The sequence below is a fragment of the Chaetodon trifascialis genome, chromosome 8 (assembly GCF_039877785.1).
Source record: "Chaetodon trifascialis isolate fChaTrf1 chromosome 8, fChaTrf1.hap1, whole genome shotgun sequence".
NCBI lineage: Eukaryota > Metazoa > Chordata > Actinopteri > Chaetodontiformes > Chaetodontidae > Chaetodon > Chaetodon trifascialis.
In genome coordinates, this window is record NC_092063.1 from 5,950,475 (window position 1) to 5,975,317 (window position 24,843).

The 24,843-nt window shown below is 46.2% G+C and overlaps 2 protein-coding genes across 4 annotated transcripts; both read right to left on the reverse strand.

Moving 5' to 3' along the window:
* Window positions 1-87: 87 nt before the first annotated feature.
* Window positions 88-2,962, reverse strand: fam110a (family with sequence similarity 110 member A). Its single transcript, XM_070969099.1, has 2 exons — window positions 2,883-2,962; window positions 88-1,630 (listed from the first exon to the last, which is right to left on the reverse strand). The coding sequence occupies exon 2, from the start codon at window positions 1,457-1,459 to the stop codon at window positions 206-208; it is 1,254 nt and encodes a 417-aa protein (XP_070825200.1). The 5' UTR covers window positions 1,460-1,630; window positions 2,883-2,962; the 3' UTR covers window positions 88-205.
* A 288-nt stretch (window positions 2,963-3,250) lies between these two features.
* prickle3 (prickle homolog 3) lies at window positions 3,251-23,697 on the reverse strand. 3 transcript variants are annotated; one of them, XM_070969094.1, is made up of 11 exons: window positions 23,552-23,697; window positions 17,074-17,156; window positions 10,070-10,253; window positions 9,711-9,824; window positions 8,943-9,080; window positions 8,416-8,619; window positions 7,333-7,519; window positions 5,684-6,022; window positions 5,176-5,487; window positions 4,682-5,071; window positions 3,251-4,597 (listed from the first exon to the last, which is right to left on the reverse strand). In XM_070969094.1, exons 1-11 carry the CDS (start codon window positions 23,591-23,593, stop codon window positions 4,143-4,145), a joined length of 2,448 nt encoding a protein of 815 aa, XP_070825195.1. In that variant the 5' UTR covers window positions 23,594-23,697; the 3' UTR covers window positions 3,251-4,142. The 3 variants fall into 3 exon arrangements, with proteins under 3 accessions (XP_070825195.1, XP_070825197.1, XP_070825196.1); XM_070969096.1 differs by lacking the exons at window positions 17,074-17,156; window positions 23,552-23,697 and adding an exon at window positions 13,861-14,002; XM_070969095.1 differs by lacking the exons at window positions 17,074-17,156; window positions 23,552-23,697 and adding an exon at window positions 13,531-13,933.
* Between the last annotated feature and the right edge of the window lie 1,146 nt (window positions 23,698-24,843).

Sequence of the window (24,843 nt, forward strand, 5' to 3'; positions counted from 1 at the left end):
TAATCAGTTTCTAATTTTGTAAACTAAACTAAGGAACCAAATAGAAGAGAAAGACTTGGCAGACATCTTGGCATCCATCACTGTATCATCACATCAGTTTACTACCCGTTTAATCACAGGATCCCATCATTTCATGTGTTTTCCAATTCGGACATATTGAGATTTTTGCTTTTTAAAGCTTATTCCAGACCATCATCACACCAGCCTATAAATTGGTGCTCTTGCTTGCATTGTCCTTGGCATGCCGGAGTCCATACAGCCATTTGATCACTCGAGCATTTCTCTCAATGACGGAAACACCGTAGGGAACACGGCTTGCGGCATTGCCAGCATCCACCTCGTCCTCCTCATCTTCATCCTCTCGGACAGAGCCTGCACACTCGGACCCCGGAGCGCTCACACTGCGGAAACGGGCCATGGACACAATGTCAGAACTAGATCCAGTCCACTCCTGCAGGTCTGCGGGGTCCAGACCACACAGGTTGAAGAAGCGCTCCAGCTCCGTCCCGGCTCGGGAGCACCGGTCGCTCATGTCTGATTTGGACCGGGTCAGCGACGGGCGCTTCCTGGAGCTGGAGGAGGACAAACGGGTAATCGCTGGGGAGGAAGGAGGGAAGAGAGGAAGGTTCTGGGGAGGTGGAGGAGAGGCAGGGGTTCCAGCTGGAGACGCAGGGGGGTTGTCAGGTTTCAATGGAGCAACAACAGGTTTCAGAGGACCCGATGTAGTTCTGGTGTGGAACAGATGCAGGTGTGAAGTGGTCGGGCGGAGTGGAAACTGGGAGTGTAAAGCTATGGGCTGAAGGGGCTGCCGGATGTACAGAGACGGTCTGCTCTGCGTCCTCACAGGACTGGCCTGAGGCATGACGTCCACTCTGCGAACGGTCCCTGCAACCAGAGACCCAGGAGAGCCGGGACTCTCCACCCTGGCAGGTCCGGAGGCTTTTAACCTCACCTTTGCTGGACTGGACCAGTCAGGGCGGGGAGGTGGACACGGCTTCTCCTTTTTCTGCGTAGGTGTGGAGCAAGGAGAGCTTTGTGAAGTCGTGGCACAATCAGCTTTACTGTCCCCTGAGTCTATAGCAGCACCAGATTGAGGTCCATCACTCACACCACTGATCAGGTTACTCAGGTGCTTCAAATCGAGCTGGACTCCCTCTTTCTTTGTTTTTGTCGGGGTCTGTGTCTTCCTGGTGGGCTGCAGAGCGATGGTGGGGTTCAGCAGAGGCTTCTGCACGTCAGGAGGCCTGACCGGCTGCTGTTTAGAAAGAGCCACCTGACTCTTGACATATTTAGCCTTGTCTGCTTCCAGCCTCTCCACCGCACTCTGCTTTGGTCTGGCGGGGAACTGCCGGTAGAAGTCTGGCCCCACTGGCCCTTTCGGCCGCAAGCGTGGTGGTTTAGCAGCTATAGCGGTGCTCGCCGGTTGCCTCGCTGGGCGTTGGAGAGTCTCCAAAGGCATTTTATAAAACTAGTAGTACCTGTCCTTGTGCAGGTGTCTTGAAATAAATACCCTTGATTCTGCGGAAACTGCAAAGTTATCCTGTATCTGTGCGTCTGTGTGGCTCTCTGATGGTCAGCTCCACTCCATTTTTGAACAGATGTAGCCTCGGCATCTCAGTTGAAGATCATCCTGTGGAAAAGAGACACACCAGTCAGGAGAGTGTGTGAAGGATAGACAGCTCACGAGTCAATAAAAACGTTCATCTTAAAAGACAGGCAAGCTTTTTCAGACCCTTTTTAGTCCTCTAACACAGACAGGACAGAGCCAACCCATAAACCCTCCCCTTTCTTTGAGACTGCAGCCAATCAGCTTCCAGAATCCCTCCCCATCGTACAAGTTAATTGACTGCCAGCACATACGGATTCAAACAATTACCCACGGTCATCCATCTCTCTGCAGACAAACAGAGTAAAACTGACACTTCATTTTCAGTCAGTAGACGGCTGTGAAAAGAGTGGCCGAAGTGTGTGTGTGTGTGTGTGTGTGTGTGTGTGTGAGGGGTGATGGGGAGGTGCATCAGGACAGCTGTCAACAAGCCATTGTCTGGGGGCAATACAGAGCAAGTCACACACACACCAACAGCTGCCACTATGGGAACAATGGCTGCATCTTTAAATAAAGCAGCCAGTTGCCAGGGTTTGCATCGGCCTTGTTCCTGAGCTGCAAGCCTCTGTAGCTTAGATAAAGTCAGAACAACGAGGTTCAACTTAGCATCTGTTAACCCAGCCCTCTTTGTGCACACTTCTAACTGTGGTTGAGGTCACAATAATGAACTTGATTAAATACAGTCACTCTGTATACTTAAGATACTGTGTGTGTATGTGTCCGTGTGTGTGTGTGCTTGAAATATGGCGCTTGAACAATCTGCATCTGCTACTCACATTCTCCACATAGTTGCCATTCCAGGCTGAGCCAGGTCAAACTCCTGCTGCTACAGCTGATAGAAACTTTATGTACCTCCACTCTTACCTGCCTCCAAGTTCACAGATCTGCCCCCGTTTACCAAAACAAAGGGATCTCCCTTAAAGACAGCCAGCGCCGTGATGTGTATCATTAAGGTAGCAGGCCGGAGTCGTTACAAACCAGAGAGGAATGTCAAGAGGTGGGTCAGACAAACAAAAATAGAGCCACTAATTTAGTGGTGGTTCTGAGTCAAGTGCTGGCATGCTACTGAGAGTAAATGACAAAGAGAGAGCGAAGCAGGAAGCCGAAGAGAAATGAAAGAGAAACACAAAGAGGCAGGTAAACAGCAGCACAATATGTTGGCCCACGTATGCTCAAGGCCTACACAAGTCCTGCCCTGACAAGCTCAGGTCTGCCTGTATGAAGGTGTAGGTTTTTTTGTTTGTTTGTTTTTTTGTCATTTCTACACAAAACTCACCTTGGCTCTCCCTGCTGGTCTCCAGATCCTGTCCTTGGCTTCTGGTCTTAGCCTGGCAAACACACTGTGCTGTCCTGCTGAGGAGATTCTCTATGAGAGCAACTCAAGACAAACCTGTTTGACAACTCATGTGTGCTCCTCCTGAGCCCGCCCCCTCGTGCTGATTGGCCCATCCACTCTCCTGCGGGGATAGAAGCTGACTTCTGCGGTCACGTGACCACAGCCATTGTTTTATGTTGCAAGCTGGATGATAAGCACTTTGTGTTTGCTGCTATCATAATTCATCAGCGCTGCATGCCAGCACAGCTCCTGCTGTTCAAAGGTCTGTGTGTGGAGTTTGGAAAGTGTGTACAAAAAAAGTGCACAATAACATTTAAACAGTTTAGACAAATTTAATATCACCATGAAAGTGTCCAAACAATCAAGAGGAACAGAAACTATCTCTTCCTTTTACCTGAAATAAAAGAAGAGAGAACAGCGACCAACACCAAATATACAAAAATAAATGACCTTAAAGTGTTTTTTTGTTTTGTTTTTTTGATTAAAGACATAAATGTATACAAACTTTGCAGTATTTCAGTTGGACTATACAACACACACATCAAACTCAACCTAAAAAAATCATCCTTAACTTCTCCTCTGGGTGATACCTCGACACTCCTTTTGATTTTCAAAGCACAGAACTACCGCAGTCATAACACTCCATCCCATAATATTTGTCCATTCACTATTCAGAACTGTAATATATCACAGCTGGATAAAAATTGCACATAAGAGCACAGGACGACGGTTACAGTAGAGTTAAGAATAACATTTTGAACCCAGCCGTGGAGGAGCGTGCAGTCTGTTCCTGGTCGACTGGAAGTTTGCATACGTAAATGAGGGTGATGTTAGAAAGCAGTAACATTTCCCTGCAGGTTTGCGCCCGTTCACGTCCAAACAAACTGTCACACGGGTGTGAATCCTCCCTCGTATGTTAAAGTATAACCCAAACATAACTGATACCAATAATCACTCGACTACTTACGTGATTCATACATTTTCTACACTGTAACATCCATCAATTCAGAAGTCAATACCGTCAAGCTGAACTGTGCTTCCCTTTGCTAAGCAGTGTGTGTCAGGAACGATGGCTGAGGTCCACCTTTGGAACAGTCTGCAGGTGTAACATCACCGTCATAAAACAGCTTGAAGGGCCATTTGTTCTTCTTGTGCACCATAATTTAGAAAACAACGTGCTGTTTGTTGACGTTGTTGGCGTTAGGAGATAGCACAGTTTTTATCTTTGTCCTTTGCTCCGAGACTGTGAGCTCTCCTCCGCCGTATGCTGCCTCTCAGTCCTCTGTCCCTCTGCACCTCCTCCTCCACCTCTCGGTCTTTGCCCTCCTTGAGTTGCTGCCTTCGGAGCTGCGGGGGTAGAGGTATGGGCTGTCCTAGGAAGTAGCCATCTTCCTCTGACTCTGAGGACGACGAGCACGTGGAGCAGGAGTCTTCATGTTTGTACCGGCCCGGCTGGAGGGTCAGCGAGGAGGCGTTGGCGGGCCCCCGCTTGTCCCGCTCTTTCTCGGCTCTCCAGTCCAGAGCGTCCAGCCGAGGTCGGTCGGCCCGCGAGCGTCTGGAGCGCCTCTCGGCTCCCGGGTGGAGAGCGGGGTCGGAGGGGATGCGGCAATGGCTCCACCCTCGCCGCAGGCTCCGCTGGCGGTAAGAGGATCCGTCTGATTGAAAGTAGAAATAACAACAAAATCAACTTGATTTGCAAATTTCTTGTGAGTTAATATTCAACTCTCTCCTGGTCTTACCCAGCAGATCCATCTGTGGGGGGATCCCTTTCTGTAGATGCAACCTGCTTCCAAACTCTCCCTCCACCTCATCCTCCTGCTGGTCTTCCTCACCCTCTTGCAGCTCCTCCTCATGCTCATCTTCATCCTCGTCCTCATCAACAGAGTAGCTGCTGCTGATTGGTTCTCTGAAGCTGACCCTGGCTGTGCCACTGCGATTGAGCGGGGGCGGAGAATCAGAGGGCCCGTCCTCTGGCTGGGGGAGGTTCGGCGGGGGCGACTCCTGGGACGTCAGGTCACGAGATTTCACGGGCAGAGGAGGTGGGAGGATGGATGGGTTGTCGGGCGGGAGGGGAGGCGAGTCGGGCGAGATGAGGTGGTTCGCATGGGAGTTTTTCTGAGGAGGAAACACTGCAAAGAGAAAATCAGACGGGCTCGCTGTAGTTTAGACAGACTGAGGTCAGATTATGTCATTATTTAATACAGATTCTGTCCTGAGCGCTTGTTTGTGATACCTTGCATAACTTCATTCGTCCTTTCCACCCAGTTCCTACAGTCTTTAGCAGCAGAGGAACCTCTAGTGCTTGAATTAAGACCAGTTAGTCCAGCATTTCCATTGAGCTCTCCCTTGAGCTGAAGACCACCGACAGGGGCTTTGACACCACAGTCCTCTGGCAGTAAACTGTAATGTGGAAGGTCGCTGGGCCAAGATGGACCTAAGCCATTTCCTAGATGAATGTGGGGAAGAGGAGAGTAGGAGCCTCTTGGATGAAGATGACCGCTGGGTGAAGGAACTCCGTTTTGAACTGGAGCAGTGCAGAGGACACCTGAGAGAAGCAGAGCAAACAAATCTGTGACAACAGCTTTAAACTCACAGTGCGTGATTTCTGCTGCTCGGTATCTTAGCAGTTTTAGATACTTTAATGCAGATATGTTACATATTGTGCACTTAACTTACAGGGTCATTTACTGGCCATGTGACCTACATAACATCTGAGTGTAACACCAGTGCACCATGATCACCTCTGTTCTCCACTGCAGTATGAATGCAGTCTTTTGCGGGACTCATAGGGCTTTTGATGCCCTCTAGTGGCTGCAGCGGGGAACCGCACAGAGGCTGCTGGTGTTTCTCTGCCGTCCCGCAGCGTCTATGCTGAGGCGTTCTGCTCTGCAGCGCCGAGTCGCAGGAGTCCGAGTTGTTGGGGTCTTCGCCCAGCGAGCAGGGCCTGGAGCAGAAGATGAGCCCCCCTCGAGGGAGGAAGGGCCGGCCCAGAAGAGGCAGCTGACAGCGGGCGCAGCAGAAACACGACTCCACAGCGTGCCAGTGCTGGCCCTCGTATGTCATCTGGCCCTGGTCGATACCTGAGAGGAAATGATGTCGTGATTACACATGACTACACAATAGAGTTTAAATTTAAAAATGTAAACATTAATAAATGGAGTATGAGCAACATATACATCTGTCTGTACCTTTAAGAACTGCATTGGTGGGAGAATATATCACATTTAATCTGAGATGTTTAAGCTCTTTTCAGACATGAAAAACTCAACGCTGCTCGTTTCTCACAGGGAATCAGATAATAAATCTTTTCATCAAGTTCACAGTTCATAAGAGGATTCCTCTGCCTGCTAGGCGAGGCCTTATGACAGGCTGTATGCAAGGAGGTTTTTTTTGTTTTTTTTTTGATTATTCATAATTTCATCCATACTGCTGCAATGAAAGGAACTTAGAAGGAGGGAGACAGCTGGTCCAAATACTATTGTGGTTGTACGCAGGCTTTTAGAAAACCTCTTTTTCCCGGAACCACAAAGGGAAAATATTCATTTTCATAGACTGATCTGACATGAATCAACTTAAAATGAGCTCATCCTGTGTTCCCTGGTTATTAAGCTGCTTTTATTATTTTATCTGTGCAAAAGAGATAATTAAGATAGATCTATAGAGAGTTAATGAGGTGAACAAGACATTCGTTTAATCTCTCTCCCTGCATGTTTAACCTTGTGCTGCTGCACCCTTCATTCTGCCAGCACGCAGTTCAGACTTGTGCTGTGTTGGACGTTTTACAGAAGTCTTACTACGACATAGTCAGATCACTGCTGTGGCTTTTCACGTAGAAGTGACTCAGGCACTTAGTCAGTCATCAGACCAACACGTTTAACTGCTATCAATTACGTAATGAGCTGCAAATCTCAAAGGGGCTTTATTCACTTTTACCACTTACTGCTGACTAAAGAGAAACATTTCTCAATCATTTCCTTTCTTCAAAACAAACTTCACTGAAACTCCTCACACTCAGCATTTCTAAGCCGTACATAAAAATAAAAATGTTTAAAACACACTATAATGTAGCTGCAAGCAGACCTTAAGTCTTAATGTATTTGCCAACAGGTGTAACTGCTCTTGTGAGCACAATAGTGGACAAAGGTGTAAAGACAGAGACTAAAAATGTATAAAAACACAGTTGTAACATTATAAAATGTGTCTTCATAGATGAAGTTAAATATGTAGACAAACACTGTATATTAATGAACACTTAAAAATGTTCTTACAACTACTTATAGTGTGTTATAAACCATTAATAGAAATGTTTTGTATCCTGCTTTACATAAAGTGTGACGGCTGTTATCAATGTAAACCCTCTAAATGAGTTTCTGTGGACTTAAATCAGTACCGATGTGCTCTCCGCAGGTGTCGCAGTACTCTGCGTACAGGGACTCGTAGCAGGAGCAGCAGTACGGTCGACTCTCTCTCATGATGTAACGCTGGCCGCCGAGCGCAGCCTCGCACTCAAAACAACAGAAGTGCTTCATGTGCCAGTATCTTCCTTCTGCCTCCGTACATTCATCTGCCAGAATAATCTGGGATTGAGAGACAGCGGTGAAAGAGAGGGACAGAGATAGGTCACTCAGCACAGCAGTGGTGATTTCATGGGTGCAGAAGTAAACAAATCATGGTTGTAAAATGAGTTCTGAGGATTTGGGTTAACAAGATAGGAAAAAAAAAGACGCCATCGCGGCCCTGTTGCAGGCTTCGCAATCCTCTAAAGACTCTCTTCAGTCAGTCGTGCCAGATCCATTAGTCAAATAGGTCAACTAAGCCATTCAGAAAGAGAAGAGACGGACAGAAAAATCTGCCAATACCCCCCAAAGAAGACGTCTGCGCTGATAAGGGAAATGATAAAATACAGAGCTGACAGGGCCTGATGATTCATGAAAGGATCTTTCTACACAGGTTACCTTCGAGCAAAAAGCCTCATGTCTTACACAACTCGCTCACAACTGGCGACAGGAATCAAAACCGTTAAGGATCGGTTCCAAATTGTCTGACATGCGGTTTCATTTCATGAGGAAAGATGGCAACAATGCTACTTCTAACGGGGGTAAAATAACGTCACGTCAGGGTGGAAACACCAGCAACATGCTGAAACATCTTTCTACGTTACATGGGATCAAACTCCAGGAATATTGTCCCATTTGATCCATTTTAGATGACGACTGCTGCTCCAGCTCGCTCTCAGGCTACAGCCAGCTGGACTGACCAGGAACCAATACTGCATCAATGGTGTCAATAAAATCTTATCAGTTCCCATCCCGACTCACAAATGTCGCCTTCAGTGGTCAGTTCACCGTGGAGGGAACAGGTACAAAGATGCCTCTCAGACCAGTTCAACAATGACTCTGTACTTTGCTTTTAGAAACTTTCTGTACCACACGGCTGCTGATGTTTAGTTCATTCGACAGGTCGGGACAGTCACCTCGTCGCAGGCCTGACAGCGGGGCTTGAGCCTCTCGGCGTGGTGCCGGCCGCAGTAGATCTGCCCGTCCTGGTAGAAGTAGATCAGATCGACCAGCAGCTCGCTGCAGGAGGCACACTGGAAACACTGAGGGTGCCAACAGCTGCCCTGTCCCGCCCGACTGGCAAACACCGCTATGTCTCCACCGCAGATCTGTCTGCCGCACTGGAAAAATAAATGAGGTAGGGGTGGGGAGGGAAGGAAGTTAGATGGTATATCTTTTAACAAATGATAAACACTGCAGGTTGAGCTGCAGTCTGCTTATACAGCCCTGTAATCATTAAGCCCCAGAGTGCCGTGGCCCCTGAGCGATGCCTGCACCTACTTGCACCTGAACTTGCTCCAGTCTTATAAAAAGAAACCCTTCTTCCATAAAGCTATGATGTGCTTTAAAAGGCTTTCACTGGTAGCTTTTGAGCCTCACATTGGCCAGTCTCACGAGGGAACCTGCTGCCTTTTCTAAAGGTAAAATAAAAATGCTGCTCTACCTGCTGGCAGATGGCACCCGTCATAGTTACTGGGAAGAGTCTGACGACGCCTCTGCCCAGGTTTTCTCTTTTCCTCTGCTGGCTGAACAAACGCAGCTCCTTCTTCTCCTCCTCGTCCAGGGAGTTACAGTACTGAGGCTGAAAGAAACACAAACATACTGTTTAAAACCTCATTTACCTCCGAGCTTCAGCAAGATTAAAATAAAATCTGTCTGTTGTGGCGCTCTCAATCATTTTATAACTACAATTTAGAATACACTGTTTCTTGGATACGCCTCACAGAGAAAACAAAAACACAAATTATAACATAACAGGATCACATTTCTAAAAGTGAGCATCACAAGCAAGAGCAATTTTAAGTGAGAGAAGAGGCTAACTGTGAATAATGCAGAAGATGTTATGATCTTATGTGTAAGGGTAAATTATTCCCACCAAACGGAGCCTTAAAAGAAAACAACAATTCCCAGTTTCTATAAAAATTGAGGGAGGAGAGAGGCAAAACTCATCCTAGTGTTTCGATAAATACACCGAGGTCTACGGCTGTTCAAACTGCAAATGCTTTTAGAAATGAATATGAAGCAATGAAATTATATCACGGCATCACATCTCACAATGATGGGTGCGAGGCGGTCTCAATAAATCACCGTATCCATGTTAGTGAAGGTAGAAAGAAAGGCAGTAATCCATAATAATAAGAGCTATTATTGCTTCTTTGACTCGGCGTTGTTTCAGTAACCCAGGAGTGAAGCCACATCACAGTGGTGTTACCTCGCTGTCGTGGGCTGGAAGCTGGTGCAGCAGTTGTTTGATTCGGTATCTCTCCCCTGGACTGTTCACATAAGGCACCCTGTCCTCTGGCAAGCAGCTGAAATACTGGTATACCTGTATGAGGAGACAAGTGCGCTCACATCAAGGCCCAGATGACAGAAGACCGAGAGCACTCTGTTCAATTACAGAGCAATTTATCTGACTGCAGCCGTAAATCAAGAACACTGAATGTTTTTTGTCCCATGGTTATAGAATTGTTTGAGTGTGTATGAACTTGTCCGAGAGGAAGCGCGTTTCATGCCTGCGTAGCATAAACTTTTGTCTCCGCTCTGCCTCTGCCCTGCGTCCCTGGCTGTTACCTGTTCGGGCTTGAGCCCAGGTGGGACCCATGCGTACTCCTCGGAGGCGCAGCCCGAGTCGTCGTCGGAGATGGAGTGCCTCTGGAAGTCAGACACCAGCTTCGTCATCATCTTTTCCAGCTGACCCGGCACAGCGCGCACGGCATGCTCCTCTCGCACACACTTGCAGTGCACACAGATCTTCCTGTGGAAACAAAGACGGCTTTGGGCTTCATTCCTGGGGACTTTTTGCTGATTTACAACACAAGCCGAAGCAGATCAGGTGTCAAATACTTGAGGAAATATCACACGTGGGTCCTCCTGGTGCTTCAGGTACTGAGGTGCAAACCGTAGTGTCAGTCTCTGTTTCCTGACAAAGCAGAAATGCAAAGATAAAATGTTAATTTGAACCCCACAATGAAGCCAGAAGAAAATCTGACTGGAGCTGAGGTGGTAAGACCAGCTTCTCAAACAAACCCAAACAGCTCTTCACACCACATTCACACACTCGCTGCCACAGTTTGCAACCATATTAATTAGAAACACACTTTGCGTTGGAGACATTATGTCACAAACCAGCCCACAGACATTCTTGAGGTTGACTCAACTACACTCGAGGAGGCCAGAAATGACTAATGCAACAGTTGTCACACCAGAAGACAAACACACAAACTCCACAGAAGATTCAGAAGGACAAAAAACGTCTGTGTCGAGTGTTAATGCGTTACACATCTGGAGTAAACTCAATCTCACCACAGATGTTACTGAGGATCGGACAATCCAGTTAATGCCCACATCACACCGACCCCCCCCCCAAACCCCCCCCCCCCCGCCCCCCCGCCCCCCCGCCCCCCCGCCCCCCACGAACTGCATCAGGACCAGCACGTCCCAAACAAGCTACTATCACACAAGTAGGAAACGAGGTCACTGACGTAAGCGAGGCTGTCAATCCCGGGGCAGTTAAGAGAGGGAGGTGAAGACGGGAGCAGTAATCTCCCTCGGCCTCGTATTACACCCCACCTCGTCTTCAGATCCCTCACCACATTCAGTCTGGCGGTGGGTGTGCCTCCGTGTGGGGAGACTGGTGGAATTGCGCTGAAGCGCCCCGGGGCGAAAGTGAGGTGTGGGTGTCGTGTGTGCGCGCGAATGCGGCTGAACGCGGCATGCACTGCATGTGTGCATCTCTGTTACGATTGCATAACAGACTGCCAGCTGGCACTTGTGGCTCAAGTTCACAAGGCACAAAGCTGCTTTATCCCAGCACCCAACCCCCCCCACACGAACCAAAAAGCTCGCACACGAACACACACAACCGCCTGAAAACCGCGTCAGAGCTCCTCGTCTGATCGATCGTCTCGTGGAGAGTCTCCCCTCTTTGGAAAGGTCAACGAAACGAAAGGTAAACGCTGCATGTCTGCGTGGATGTGCGCCACTCTCTTTACCCAACACAGGCCAGTTGTTAAGGAGTTGAAAAACAGAGGATGCCCTGTGGGATCCCAGCATCTCCTCCCAGGCTCAGGCCAGTATAATAATATGCAGCTGGCACCTTATACAGCCATGTTCGCCAAGCACTTAGAATCAATATAAATAATAGTAAACACAGCAAGTCAGCTTAGGCTAAGCCATGTTGGCATGAATCTGACCCCAGCTCTGTGTGTGTGTGTGTGTGTGTGTGTGTGTGTGTGTGTGTGTGTGTGTGTGTGTTTGCATGTGCGTGTCTGCGTTAGCTAAAAGGAGGGGGGCTGCAACGCTCATGCCTGTGTAAGTGGGAACTCAGCTGGAGACCTGGCATGATGGGACAGATGGCAGATGCACCACATCCCACCCGGTCTCACCCCGCCAGGACCCCACCCCGCCCACCACCCTCCCCTCCCACCTCGACCAGCCCCACCAGCCTCCACATGATGAAAGCATTTGTAACAGGGATATAATTACCAGCGGGTGCCAACCCTCACATGCAACCTGCAGTAATTGGGAGATGACAGAGTGCCAGTCTGAATGAATTTTGGGGGTTTGAAAGTATGCAGGAGACTCTCAAATCATGTCCCTCTTTGTGCAGGTCGCTCTCCACGTTTCTCGCTGTTAGGGCAGAGTTTGACCAAAGGCTGGTTTGTGCGCATGCCAAAACATTTAAATATACTTCTTCTGTAAAAGAAATCATGGGGATTTACTACATATACAACAGACAAACTCCTCAACCCACAAATGAGCAAATCCGCAGAGCCAAAGCATAGAGGAACATATCTTATGTCTCTTTTAAATAGCAGGTGATCGTTTGATCGTGACTTCAGTAAACTTAAAGCAGCGCAGGTCTGACAGGCATTTCAACGCTGCAATTCAGCCACCCCTGCTGTGCAGAGCCACGTCCTGCTCAATGATTTCAGTCACAAGCCTCTCATGTAACACAACCAGGCTGTGTCCCCTACAGCTATAAACCACATTTGGTGTTAAAAAATGAATAGGAAAGTTAGAAATGAGGGAAAATACAATCAAATATACTTTGATTGTCCTGGTGGAAATTTATAGAGCAAGAACAGCTGCAACCACGAGTAGCTGCCACTCTGGTTTTCAGTCTTGTAGATGGTAACTGCTGACAAAACCAGAGCTGATTGATCAGCTGATTGACAGAAATATGCAACCATATTTACAACAGAACAACATTTATGTTTAAAAGCATGAATGCTCACTCCACATCCTCAAATATGAGCAGCTTGCTGTTTTACGTCATTGTGAACTGAATAAGTAATGAAAACATCACCTTGAGCTCTCAGTATTTGATGGAAAACACAGTTATTTGAGAGAGGAATAGTCAGATTAAGTGAATGAAACTATTGACGGTGAGAAAATCACTGTGGGAGAACACCCATGAGCTAGACCGAAGGGGTCTTTATGAAAGTGGACAGACAAATGTAATCAATAATGAACACTGTATGTCCATGCAACACATGTACTGTCTGGAAAAATAAAAACCAAAAACAAAGGAGGCGCACTCCACTGGATCTACCACCAGCCATGTGTTTTAGTAACCAGAAGACACAGCAGATGCTGCTTTGGACAGGAATCAACAATCTGCCTCTAGATTCGCTTTGCTGGACCAAAATGCTGCTGCTGAGGCTGCTGGTACAGCTGGTGCTGTTATGGCTGCTAATGATGTATCTTTTGTGCCGCCTCACAGATAATAAGATAAACTAAGAAATAAACTCTAAATAAGAGACGGCAGGTGCGTTATTAGCTGCACAGCTCTGACATGCTGATGTAGTGTTACAGGGAGGGGGTGAGCAACACTAACTGTCCTTGACGTCATGTTCTGCATCTGAAGTCCCCACAGATATGTGTACAAAACAACATTAAGTCAGGCCATGAAACAGAAGAAGAATCAGCTTTTACACACACACAAAACCTTCAGTCTCCCAACTTAATGACTGTTTGAGTTCCTGTTCCCTCTAATCCTGTTAGATGGTAAAATATGCTTTCTTCAGTACCTGCTGTAATCATGACAAATTAGTCCCGCTCGGCTTGTTGACGCTGTCCCATCCAGACTAGAGTTCCCCCGAAAGCGTGAAGCTTTGCGTCCGATCCGCCTGCCTGTCAGCGCGTCTGTCAGCCAGAGCAGGATATTCTGCGGTGGCTCCTTTCCATGTGATAATTTCTCCGTCCGCTCGGCTCTTTTCAATGTCCCCGCCACCCCCCGACTCCCACCCTCCTCCGTGCTGACAGTGGGCTCAAACAAAAGGCTTCAACACGACCACACACTGCAGAAAAGGTAAAGCACACATGCAGCGGGCTTCAAATAAGACCGACTATGTACTCACGCTATGTTTGAAGATACGAAACATCAGACTCCAAGTGACAAACACAGAGAGTAAACTGTGTCTTTCCTCCTCTGACCAGACTGCTGCGGCTGATTCATAACAGATGGACGATTGTTGCTTTGATGCAGTTATTAATCACAGAAATAAGCGGGGCAGATTTTGAGCCTATGAGCAATGCTGTGCAGCATTTGTCATATTATGCGATCAAGATGGGCTCTCATGACAACAAAGTGTCTCTGGTGAAATATCAAGCCGGCAGCATGACGTTCACGCTCAGTGAAGTCACGACACAGTTCTGAATCGGTACCAGCTCATCTGCCTTTGGTCAGTCGTGTCTGCGAGAGAACACCCAGTATTATTCACGTCTCTTTTATCGACGTTTCTGCTTTTTTTGCATGTTGGTTTTTGCCCAAAAACTGTTTAAAATTCAACAACTCCAGCATCAGTCAGCAATGCTGCAACAGATAACAGTTTTATAGCTACAGACTCATTCATGAGTCAACTGACTGAAGAATCTGCAACTATTTTCACACAAAATTGTCAAAAATTATCTTGTTTCAGCGTCAAAGTTGTTCAGCTTGTCTTATAAGACAGTACTCCGTTTGCATGCTCTGTTCTGCTGTATAATCATGGAGATTTTCCCTCTTCTCTTTCACATTTCACTGGCAAAACGTTTAAATCAATAACAAAGTTAACTGATATTTAACTTGCAGCTCTATCATGATGTCGTTTTTAGAGAGCTACGTTCAAAACAGCCAATCTAGACCTCTGATTTTAGGTGCACAGACATCCTGTAGGTCAGTATACAGTTATTAAAACTGGCGTCTGGTGTGGCAGCCATAACATAATCCTCTGCTCTGTATGTGAGCTGCTGGTGTGATAATCTATAGCTCAGACATACTGCGGTGGGCTATGCTGAAGCCCTCCTTAGATCTGATTTTAAGAAACAGATGGGCCTCGTCCTATAACTCTCTGCCACTAATTAGTGACGGACTAATTGCCACATGGACAGCCAGACTAATAGCAATGGTGACTTTGAACACTTTTGAAGCGTGGCGGGGACCTGTGGGTCAAAAGTAACTCAATTCGCTCGCCGCTGGGCAGCGGAAGCACCATCTGCCCCCCACCTCAGTTTAAGCCCTGCCTGAGAAAGCCCGGGATGAAGATGGATCACTTCCCTCTCAGCGAGCACCGGCAGCTAAGCCTGTGGCCACTTGGATGATCTTCTCCATCGGCGAAGGTGTGACTCTAAATTGGTTATTAAGGAAGATGCAATTAGCAACGGGCTCTGGGGTCTTCAACACTGACCCCCATAAATCTCAATCACTGAATCACTTTCACGTTCCTCGTCCTCCTGAACAGGACATCTCCCTTTGCAACCTCGCCCAAACAGTGATTTCAGATCTGACTGAACATCTTCCATAAGCCACAGCGTCGTGTTAATGCTCCCCAGATTAAACATATTGTAAACAGATCGATGCGCAGACTTCCACCCGACTGTGGCCGGAGGTAGAGCACAGCACACGTGTTTTAGATTACATCCCAACTTCTAAGCTTTTGTCTTGACCTGAATAGAGCGAACAGGACTGAAAAAGCTGAAAGATACAATTACAGTCTTCTGGTGGCATTCCTGCGCCTGTTGTTTTATTCTCCTCCTCGCCGAGCTGCAGCCGTGCAGTGCCCGTCTGGGACCGTGAACGCAGACTTTGTAACCAGACATAAATCTTTTTAATTCATCTCGCTGTGTAGAGCTTTGTGATTGTGCTCCGCAGTTTGAGTCTGGAACCACTAAACACCACACAATGTACTCGGAAAAATGAAATCTATAATCTGGATCATGCAGCTTCCCACCAAGCGCTTAACTCTTTGCTTCTTCTACATTTGCATAAAGAAATAGATGAAATGTATATGACACTGACTGAAATACAAAGGTCAACTCTGAAAAGGGAAAGCAGCAGTGAAACAGAGAAAGGGGAGACAGAGGGAGGTATGAAGTGGTCGAGAGGGTTACTATCGCAGCAGTAAGGCCTAATCTTATTAGTGTGATTGACAGGATTAGACTAACCAAGAGACCCGACCAGCTGGATATTCACTGAAGGACTAAAAGGAGAGAGAGAAAACAAAAGGGGGCTCAAACGAAAGCACGCAAAAACCTGCTTAACAGAATAAAATAAATTGTTGTTCATGAGGGCCTTTGGCAGGAGCGGACAAACAGGTGGAAGAGGTGCGTAGGCTGACAGCTCGGGCGGCTCGTGCCTGAGTTTGACCATTACAACAATTGGACACTTTTTTAGCCGCAGTTGCAAAAACACACAAAAACACAATATGGACATCCTACGACGCTCTCGTCCATCTGCTGGGTAGAGCTCGCCTCGTGTCCGTAAACACTTGAACGCCCTCAGATCTGCGCGAGTGAAAATGATCTGCGGCGTTGCTTTTCACCTTAAAAGCCTCCGAGCGATCGACTCCACCATATGGCCCTATTTTCAGCACAAACACTACAATGACATAGGAGCGGGTCTTACGGTTAAATCGCCTGAGGTCAGACATACAGCACATGGGTAATCCTGCCGCTCTGTAGTGCTCCTGTCTTCACATAAAGATGAAGTCAACTCAAACTAAATGCAGCTGCTTGCGCTGCAGATGTCAGGGCTTAATGGCACTGAGCCTCCAGTCCTGACTCTTTATGGCGGCGGAGGCAGGAGGGCTGATCGGCTCTGTGAATATCATGCGGCACCCTGGGTCATGTTTGTTGTCTTTTAATGTATAGCTGCACTCATTGCGTACACAGATCACGGTTAAGCTGATTTCCGCTGCTGTCCTTTCCTGAGACACGTGCAAATGCAGAAACACACACACAGCTTGACTCCTGAACTATCCATTCATTCATCTACTCATCGCACTTTCATGCACCCACAAATCAGAACACGTGTCTTTATGTCTGGTCACACTGGAACTTCACTGGTGTCATGTTATCAGATATGCTGGTAATATACACAAAGCTGGTGTGTGAAAGAATACCAAAACTCAGACAACAAATGGTAAAGAAGCAGCTATTAGACCTTGCTTTTATGCACAGTGGCTGGTTGTTATCAGACGTTGCACAGGATCCAGAAAGCAGCAGGAGAAAGGTGAAAATAAAGCATGAGACAAACATTTCCTGCTGAGGCAACAGGCAGCGCCGGCGAGGTTTAAGAGCCCCGCAGTTCATACCTCCAGCCATGGACACGGAAGCCGGGGCACTGGTCCCCGCAGCGCATGCACGGCTGCCCCCTGTCTGGGTCCTCTTCCTCCTGCTGGAAACACAACACAATCTCACGTCAGCTCACGTCACTTCCTCACGGAGGACCGTTCACACCTTTCGGCACAAGCCGGTCAGGTTAAAACAACAGAGTGAGCACGTACGGCGTCGGCGAGGCACGGCCGCACAAACATCAACATCATCCTGAGCCAGCGGTTTCCAGCTAAGCCTCGAGCAGAATGCACTTAGAGCCAGTCGCTTCAGCCTTTAAATCAGCAGCGTTTGGGGTGGAGTGTCTACACGGTCATGTATTACTAAATGACGTACATTTCTGAAGAGCATGTGCGCTTCATGTGCAGATAAAGCGGCACAGTGCTGTAACAGACACGTGCAGCATCCGTACACAGCTTTAGACTGACAGTGCATCAAATCACAGCATCACTCTGAATCCACCTGCACGCTCAAATGTGCTTTTACATAACTTGAAGATGACAGCGTGGTGATCTCTCCTGAGCTCTGGTTTGACACCAGAGCCTGCAGCTCCTGATAAGTGTGGACAATCGCTAGCCAATGAGGACTAAACCTCGCGGGGGATGATGGGATACACAGTTCAGTGCAATGAGCCGAGCGAGATCTAAAAAAGTGCTGAGCGGTGCATGTGACTCTGCCAACAGCAACTGAACAGCTTCGCACTAAAACCGACTACCTCGTATCTCACTTCTGATTCAATTCCTGCCGCCGAGCGTGTGTGTGTGTGCGCGTGCGTGTGTGTGTGTGTGCAGGCCATAGACTGCAGACACAGGCCTCTTTTTAGAGATGAGAGGAAGGAAGTGGACTCAGGATGAGAGCTGCACCCTTTCCCTCTCCACACAGTCACTTTGTCTCCACTTTCTTTTTCCCTGACGCCTTACTTCTCGGGCACCTCTCCTCTGCTGTGTGATAAGAACTTACTGTCTGTTTGTGTTTTTAGCTCTTCATTAACTATTTCCTCGCCCTCCCGAGACGCTATCGATTTCGGCCATTCGGAGGAGGACAAAGCACGTGCCTCAAAACGGCGAGGCCACAGCACACACAACGTCTGCTCCTCTCAGGACAAACAAACTGCACGTAAAGATGCAGAATACTCTCATGCACACCGACGCTAATGAAGTGTAAACGCAGTAAAATGCAGACGTGATGCAGTGAGGTACCTGTGCATACCTGCTCGGCTTTCTTTTTCCAACCACACATGCCTCCTAAGGTTCAGCGGAGGCTCTAACCACCAAACCATCAGTACTGATGCCAAGCCTGTTTTCCCACGCATGAGTTCTTTATGAGAAAACCACAATGCATTACTTTGATTAGCGCAGTTTGCTTAGCTTATCTCACTGATATCCGAGGGCTGTGAGGGTTATTGTATAGGCTGTGCCTGCTTCACTAATGCACTGAGAAACCGCAGATTCATGAACTGGGAGCAATTAGCGGCTCGTCATCTTGTACTTTTGAACAAATAAGAATTTGAATTTTTAATAAGAAATCTGCCTCATTTTGTACTCGGTTCCATGGTGGAGACATTAGGCTGCTGGCATTAGACACTGTTGACTGTTTCCGGTTGTGTAGGAGCATGAACTAGTTAGTCCAGAATAGTCCGACATGCCATAAACTATAATTTACATGTTGTTTTTAAATGCCTCGCTGCGTGTTCAGGCACCGGGATGTGCCTTGTTGTTCACAGAGGCAGGTATGAAAGGCGACAGGTCGGGCTAAATGAAGCGTGCAGGTGATTTCTGGCTGACTGGACCTTTCAGTTGTTATTTCCTTAGGAAGCAGTTCCCGAGCTGTCGCACTCACACAGCGTCTGGCCCACAGAGGCACCACTACGAAACGTTTGTGTATTTAACGCTCCTACATATTCCATTTATTACAGAAAATGACAGCAAATAGCTGCAGGAGACAAACGCTTTGGAAACTGTAGCCGAGCCGATGACACTTCACAGGGTGTTACTGACTTTCCATTCAGGAGTGAATGAAGGGGTGAAATGACACTTTATATGGTTTCAGAGTCATTTTCAGTGTCACATGACCTGCTTTTTTAAGTGAGGCCTGACTTTATTACGTTACTCGTACAGTTAAACGCACAGTATGAAATTTCTGCTGGTTGGAGTCTCTTAATCAAAACAATGAAACCAAAAGACGGCAACACAAATGTATCTGATGCAACTCAGGCAGAAATCACGTTCACAGATGAGGTCATTTATTAAAGCTTCATTCACGTTAGCCGCCTTCCTTCGTCACTTCCTGGTGTTTCCCGTGTCGCCGCTGAGAGGCGGCCAACGAAGCGCAGCATTACCTGGAATAAAATTACTGATTCCTCTGGATTGGATGGAATTGATGGGAACTTTTTGGGATAATGTAAGTGCATAACTCAACACAACATATAACACAGCTCTCGCCATTTTTAGACATTTTAGTGCGGAAATGTTACACACTGCGCATTACTTTGTTTTGGGGAGTGGGATCGGTTTGAACTTCTTTACATCAGAGCAGAACAGAAAGCAGATCCAGACGTGATGATTTCATCTCCTTCTTGTGACAGAGCATTTGGTAGGAGATGGCGAGGAAGGCTTGTTGCCTCTGAACTCGATGAAGAGCCGCGGCCACAGATTTGAACTGCTGAAGTTAAAGACGTTATTTCACACACAGGATCAGAAATGTTTCAGGTATTAAGGTAGACATTGGTTGTCATGCACAGACGGATCTCCATCTCATCGACTTCACGGAGATTTGAAGAAAATCTTACCAAACGCTTAAGACATCAGCCATTTAATCAGATGTGAGTTTGAGGCCGCTGAGGTTAATTTGCTGATTTAGAAACAAAGAAGTTCCTCGGAGAGTAATTCTGTTTGTCTGATGTAACATGACAGCTCATTGTGTCTCCACGCCATCAGCTCTGCAGAGTGCAGGAGGCTGATGAGGTGGAGGTCTGAGATTACACTCCACATAATGAGGACTCACGAGCTACGAGGGGTTCAACATCACTTGAGGACAGATTAAGATTTAAACGCGGGTGCAATTATGACGTAATGAGTAATGACGGATTAAGAATCCTGAGAAAAGCCTTAAATTTACTTGAAATATTTGCCAGATCACAGACAAGGAGAGAAGATCCAGGAGAGTTTTCACAACATCAAATCCAAATTTGACCAGATTACACTCAAAACAATTAGGTTAATTTAAAAAAAACAAAAATATAAAGGAGTTGATCTTATCTGTAAACTCACGCAAAGACATAAAAATCAGTTTCGATTAATTAACCCAAAGATCAAACTGGATCACGAGGTGAAAAAAACATCACCGTCTTAGTTCGTCCCAGCTGTTGTTTGTCGTTAAAAACAGGTTGGTCTGAACAGGCGGGAACCTTTAATTTACTCTTTAATGACTGTGTTTTGATCAAAACAGAAAGGACGACCTTGAACATTCTCCGCTGCCCGTCAGCTTTACATCGCCTTATCACCACTGCGGTGTCCTATATGTCAAGGCGACGCAGAGACTTGTACATTTCATGTTTCCTTTCAGATTTCCACAAAAGATAATGCGTCAAAATTTGTGGGCAAACAATGAGGTTTCGCCTGTCGTGCTGCACACGAAGGATGTGATGGAAGGAAGCTTCTTCCAAACACAGTGTGAGCAAAGTAAATGAGAAATCCGCAAGTTCACAACAGCTCCCATACAGGCACTTAGACCGGCGTCAGACTTTTCATATCAGCTCCTTTGTTTTCACTAAGCAGGTATAATGTGTAATCGCACGGCGCTGCCTTGGTTTGCTTGAGCTCTTTCTTGCTACCAAGTAACCGTGTAACCAGGTAATGGACAAGCTGAACGCCTGCCAGCTCGTTATCTGACATCAGAGGGCAGCTGCCAGCGATTACTTACATGAATATAACAGAACAGATCATTAATGCATCTAAATGGTGTCATTAGGCTCATGCTACATGCTAATGAGAGGTGCTCTTCAGGCAGGAGGAAAGCACTTTAAACTAAGGAGTTTATTAACAGTGATTATGCTTTAAGTTTAAGCTCCTCTCCTCAATGTTGTGGTGCAGGAAGGGTTAAACATTAACAGAAGGGGTCAGAGGTCAGGGGCCTTTGTTGCCTCGGCATGCCGACTGGATGCACCTCTCCTCACTGGACAGGATCAAACAGGCGCCCCCCCCCCCGGCCCTTTCTGTGGCACAACACTTCTTGTTGCTGTCACTGTTAACGTGTCGCTGCTTCAAACGACGCTGTCTAACACCTGGACGGGTTCACCAACGCGTCACTCCGAGGGTCAAACGGAGAGTTTATCTGTCGTTCTGTTGAAATGCTGAGACGTGACCTTTTCCACAGCAGACATTTTGACTTGTTATTGTAGGAAAAGCACGAGTGTTACTAATAACATTAACAATGGCTCCATTCTGTGACAGCATGACAGCGAGCCAGCGTGCACAACACAAGGATCCTGAAACCAAAGCAGCTAAATGGACTTTAGCCGTCATCAAATTCATTATTTAATCGCATCACGTCGCATGTTGAGTCATACTGCAGCCTCCAACTACAAAACTATCACAAAAAGAGACAGATTCTGCATCTCTGATGAGTCTGTTACACCAGTTTTCCGCTAGACTGTACATCTGATCATTCCTCTTATATTAATCTTATAAACTGCTGAGCATTTCAACGTTTTGAATCACAAGTTACTTATTTCTGCATTTCATGTTGAGCCCATTGCTGCTCTGAGCTCTGAATTAATCACTGCACACAGTCAAATCCTGCAGTATAATTTAATTTGTGGAGCAGCCTGAACCAAAACGCTGTCTCTTTTAAGTATCTTGTAGTGGAGCCGAGGCCACATGGAGCATTTATTATTCAGTGTTGATTACATCATATTTATGATCTGACTCTGACATCTGTAGTCTTTTAATATTGAATTATAGGTAAAAATGGTTTTAGGTAACATTTCATTTAAATCTAATCATTGGAGCTCTAAAATAAAAAGTGTTTCCATTAATTGATCATTTGTTTGGTCTATAAAACATCAGAAAATGGTGAAAAATGTCCATCCTGTGATGTCCTCAGATGTCTTGCTTTGTCCGCAACCTAAACATATTCAGCTAACTGGCAAAATATTCAGATTTAAGACGCTTGAATCAGAGAGTTTTGACTCAAACCCATTAATCCATTATCAGAACAGTTTCTGATTAATTCAATAAATTAATCATCGCAGCTCAGTTCTAAAGTAATATTTAAAGTAATCTAGGGATGAGTAACGTTTCCTGAGGTGAAAATCACTGTAACGCCCACAACAATCACGCTGTGATATCACCTGTCATGCAGCATTTAAGGTATCTAATCACATCAAATCTGAACATAGACCTTAAATCTCCACTCTTGATAATCTAAGAGTCACTTTAGGTTAGTTTAAAGATAAAAACTCCAGATAATATCCAACATCTTTGAGAAGTCTCTGAAATGCGCTTCAGACTTCTGAACATTTGTGTCGTAACAGGATTCAAACCCACTTTTCTTGTGCTGTTGTAATAGAGTGTTGCATAAAATATTGATGCCATTCATGAATATTTGAGTGTAGTTATTGTTCGTGTCAGGTGGGAACAGGTGTCCCAAATGCTTAAATATTGCTAAAGCATGCGCACAAAAGACGCAAAACTGCAAGATCTGCACTGAATATATAAAAACACGGGGTTAAGGTGAGTTCAGAAAAAGGTATTATGGTCTAATTTGCTGAATGTGGTGTGATTGTCGCTGGATTCACTGTCTGGATGTTTTCCAAGTGTGCTGCAGATCCAGATGTTTCATGGCCACACAGCTGTTTGTCTGCTCCCTGAAACAAGCCTCATCTGCCCACAGTCTGACCACATAGGCTGTGTTTTGGGCAAAAGTTCAACGGGAGCACAGTTTATCAGAGCATCAGCTGTTGTTTCTGATGAAAACCCCGACAAAGGCAATAAAACACGTTCAGGTTACGGCCGCCACATCCCAACCTGCTCAGGTAAGAAAACTATGACGTAGCCTGACCCCTCCTGACTGTACCTGCAGCGCCGAAATGACTCAAGGAACAAAGAATGTAGGACTTTCTGGTTCACGGTGAAGTACATTCACATAGGATTAGTTATTATCAGTGTAGGAAACGAGTATTTCCCGACACAGAGCCAGGTGAGGGTGCGCGAGGTGGGACGGAGTTCCGCTCGAGCTGTTTTCTGTGCTGGACTTCAATGGCTAAAGTTACAAGTTCATTTCAAGTCTGCTGCTCCAGTGAAGAAGAGGAGGGTTTCAGCACCCTGTGAATAACCCTGAGGTGTGTTTTTTGTTCAGAGGAGATTGGAAAAAGTGCTAATGGGGGTGTGAAAGTCATTAAGAAATAAATGTAAAAAAAAAAGAAAAAAAGAAAAGAAAAGAAAAAGAAAAAAGACTTACCGAGCGGGTCGACCGTCGCTTTTTAGAGCCGCGCAGGAACATGGTGTCGGTTGGACGTTTAAAAACACAAATGAGTGTCCAGGTGAACAAACGGAGGGAAGAAGCACCGAGGTGGAAGTGTTTTAAGTCTCAGGGTTTGGGTTAAACTACATGATGATCCCCTCAGACTGCCAGAGACTCCTCCTTCCGCCTCAGCTAACTCTTTCGGCAACTCGGCCAACAAGCTAGCCTAACTGAAAAACACGACTTCCGGCCGAGCTTTCAAAGTAAAACACTTATCAACACCTATGTTTCATATTTCTTGAGCAGAGACAATATAATAAACAAATTCAGAACTGCGTTTTTATTAAAAAGACATACAGTTGCTTTATGGGCCAATAAATATACTGACAAACTCTTTCAATTCAAACTGATGTTGTCGCTGCTTTTATCTTGAAGGTGCGAGCGCTTAACCGCCATCCTAACGAAACCTGGTTAACTTGATGAATTTCAAACTTTACCTGTCCATGGATGTGAACACAGGTAGCCATCTGTCCCAGTTTGGCCTGTGGCACTGCTCAACCACCCTAATCTATCAACTCCTATACTTTTTGATTCATACCATATTTAGTCTTTATTTATCCATCTGCAGAGTCTGGTTCAACATTCAGTCTCTTTATCTTCTACATAAATATTCCTAAAATAAATATTTTGACGAGGAAACATGAACACAGATGTGTTTGGGGGACAGTTATTATTACACCCGGGCTGCTCCAGCTGCAGCAGCATGGGGGAATTAGTTTGATAACATTCAGTATGACCCCAAACAAAGGATTATCATCCCACTGCTGGTCTTTAAAATGACATGAGTAACATACTGTGACGCTTATTGGAGTCGAAAAGCAGCAGCTCCACAGAGGAAAGCAAAGTAGGAAAGGATTTTCATAAATGCAATGTAATCTCAAAATGAAAAGAAGGGGAGAGCATGCAAAACGGTCTGCAACAGAACATTTTCAGATGAGATTAGAGATCACAGACACACACTGCACCAGGTCAGTAAAAATCCTGGTGAATGTAAAAACAAAGCAGTTCCTGATGATATCTCAACGTCAACACTGTGATGAGAGGCCGGCGAAAGCATCCCCATAGCCGTGCTGATATTTTTGCAATGTTAACTCTTACTAATAACTAACTTTTACAGCTGGCTGATGGACAGGAACCATTAAATATAACAGTTCACTCAGTGTATAATGGCTGGCTGCTGCCATCTAGTGGCAACCTTATAGAAGACAAGTTAGAGCTTTAACATGAAG

Coding starts and splice junctions, on each gene's coding strand:
- fam110a (XM_070969099.1), bottom strand. CDS start 1,459: ATGCCTTTGGAGACTCTCCAACGCCCAGCGAGGCAACCGGCGAGCACC.
- prickle3 (XM_070969094.1), bottom strand. CDS start 23,593: ATGTTCCTGCGCGGCTCTAAAAAGCGACGGTCGACCCGCTCG. Junction 8,620..8,942: donor CGGGTGCCATCTGCCAGCAG/GTAGAGCAGCAT, acceptor TTATTTTTCCAG/TGCGGCAGACAGATCTGCGG. Junction 6,023..7,332: donor CACCTGCGGAGAGCACATCG/GTACTGATTTAA, acceptor ATTTCCTCTCAG/GTATCGACCAGGGCCAGATG.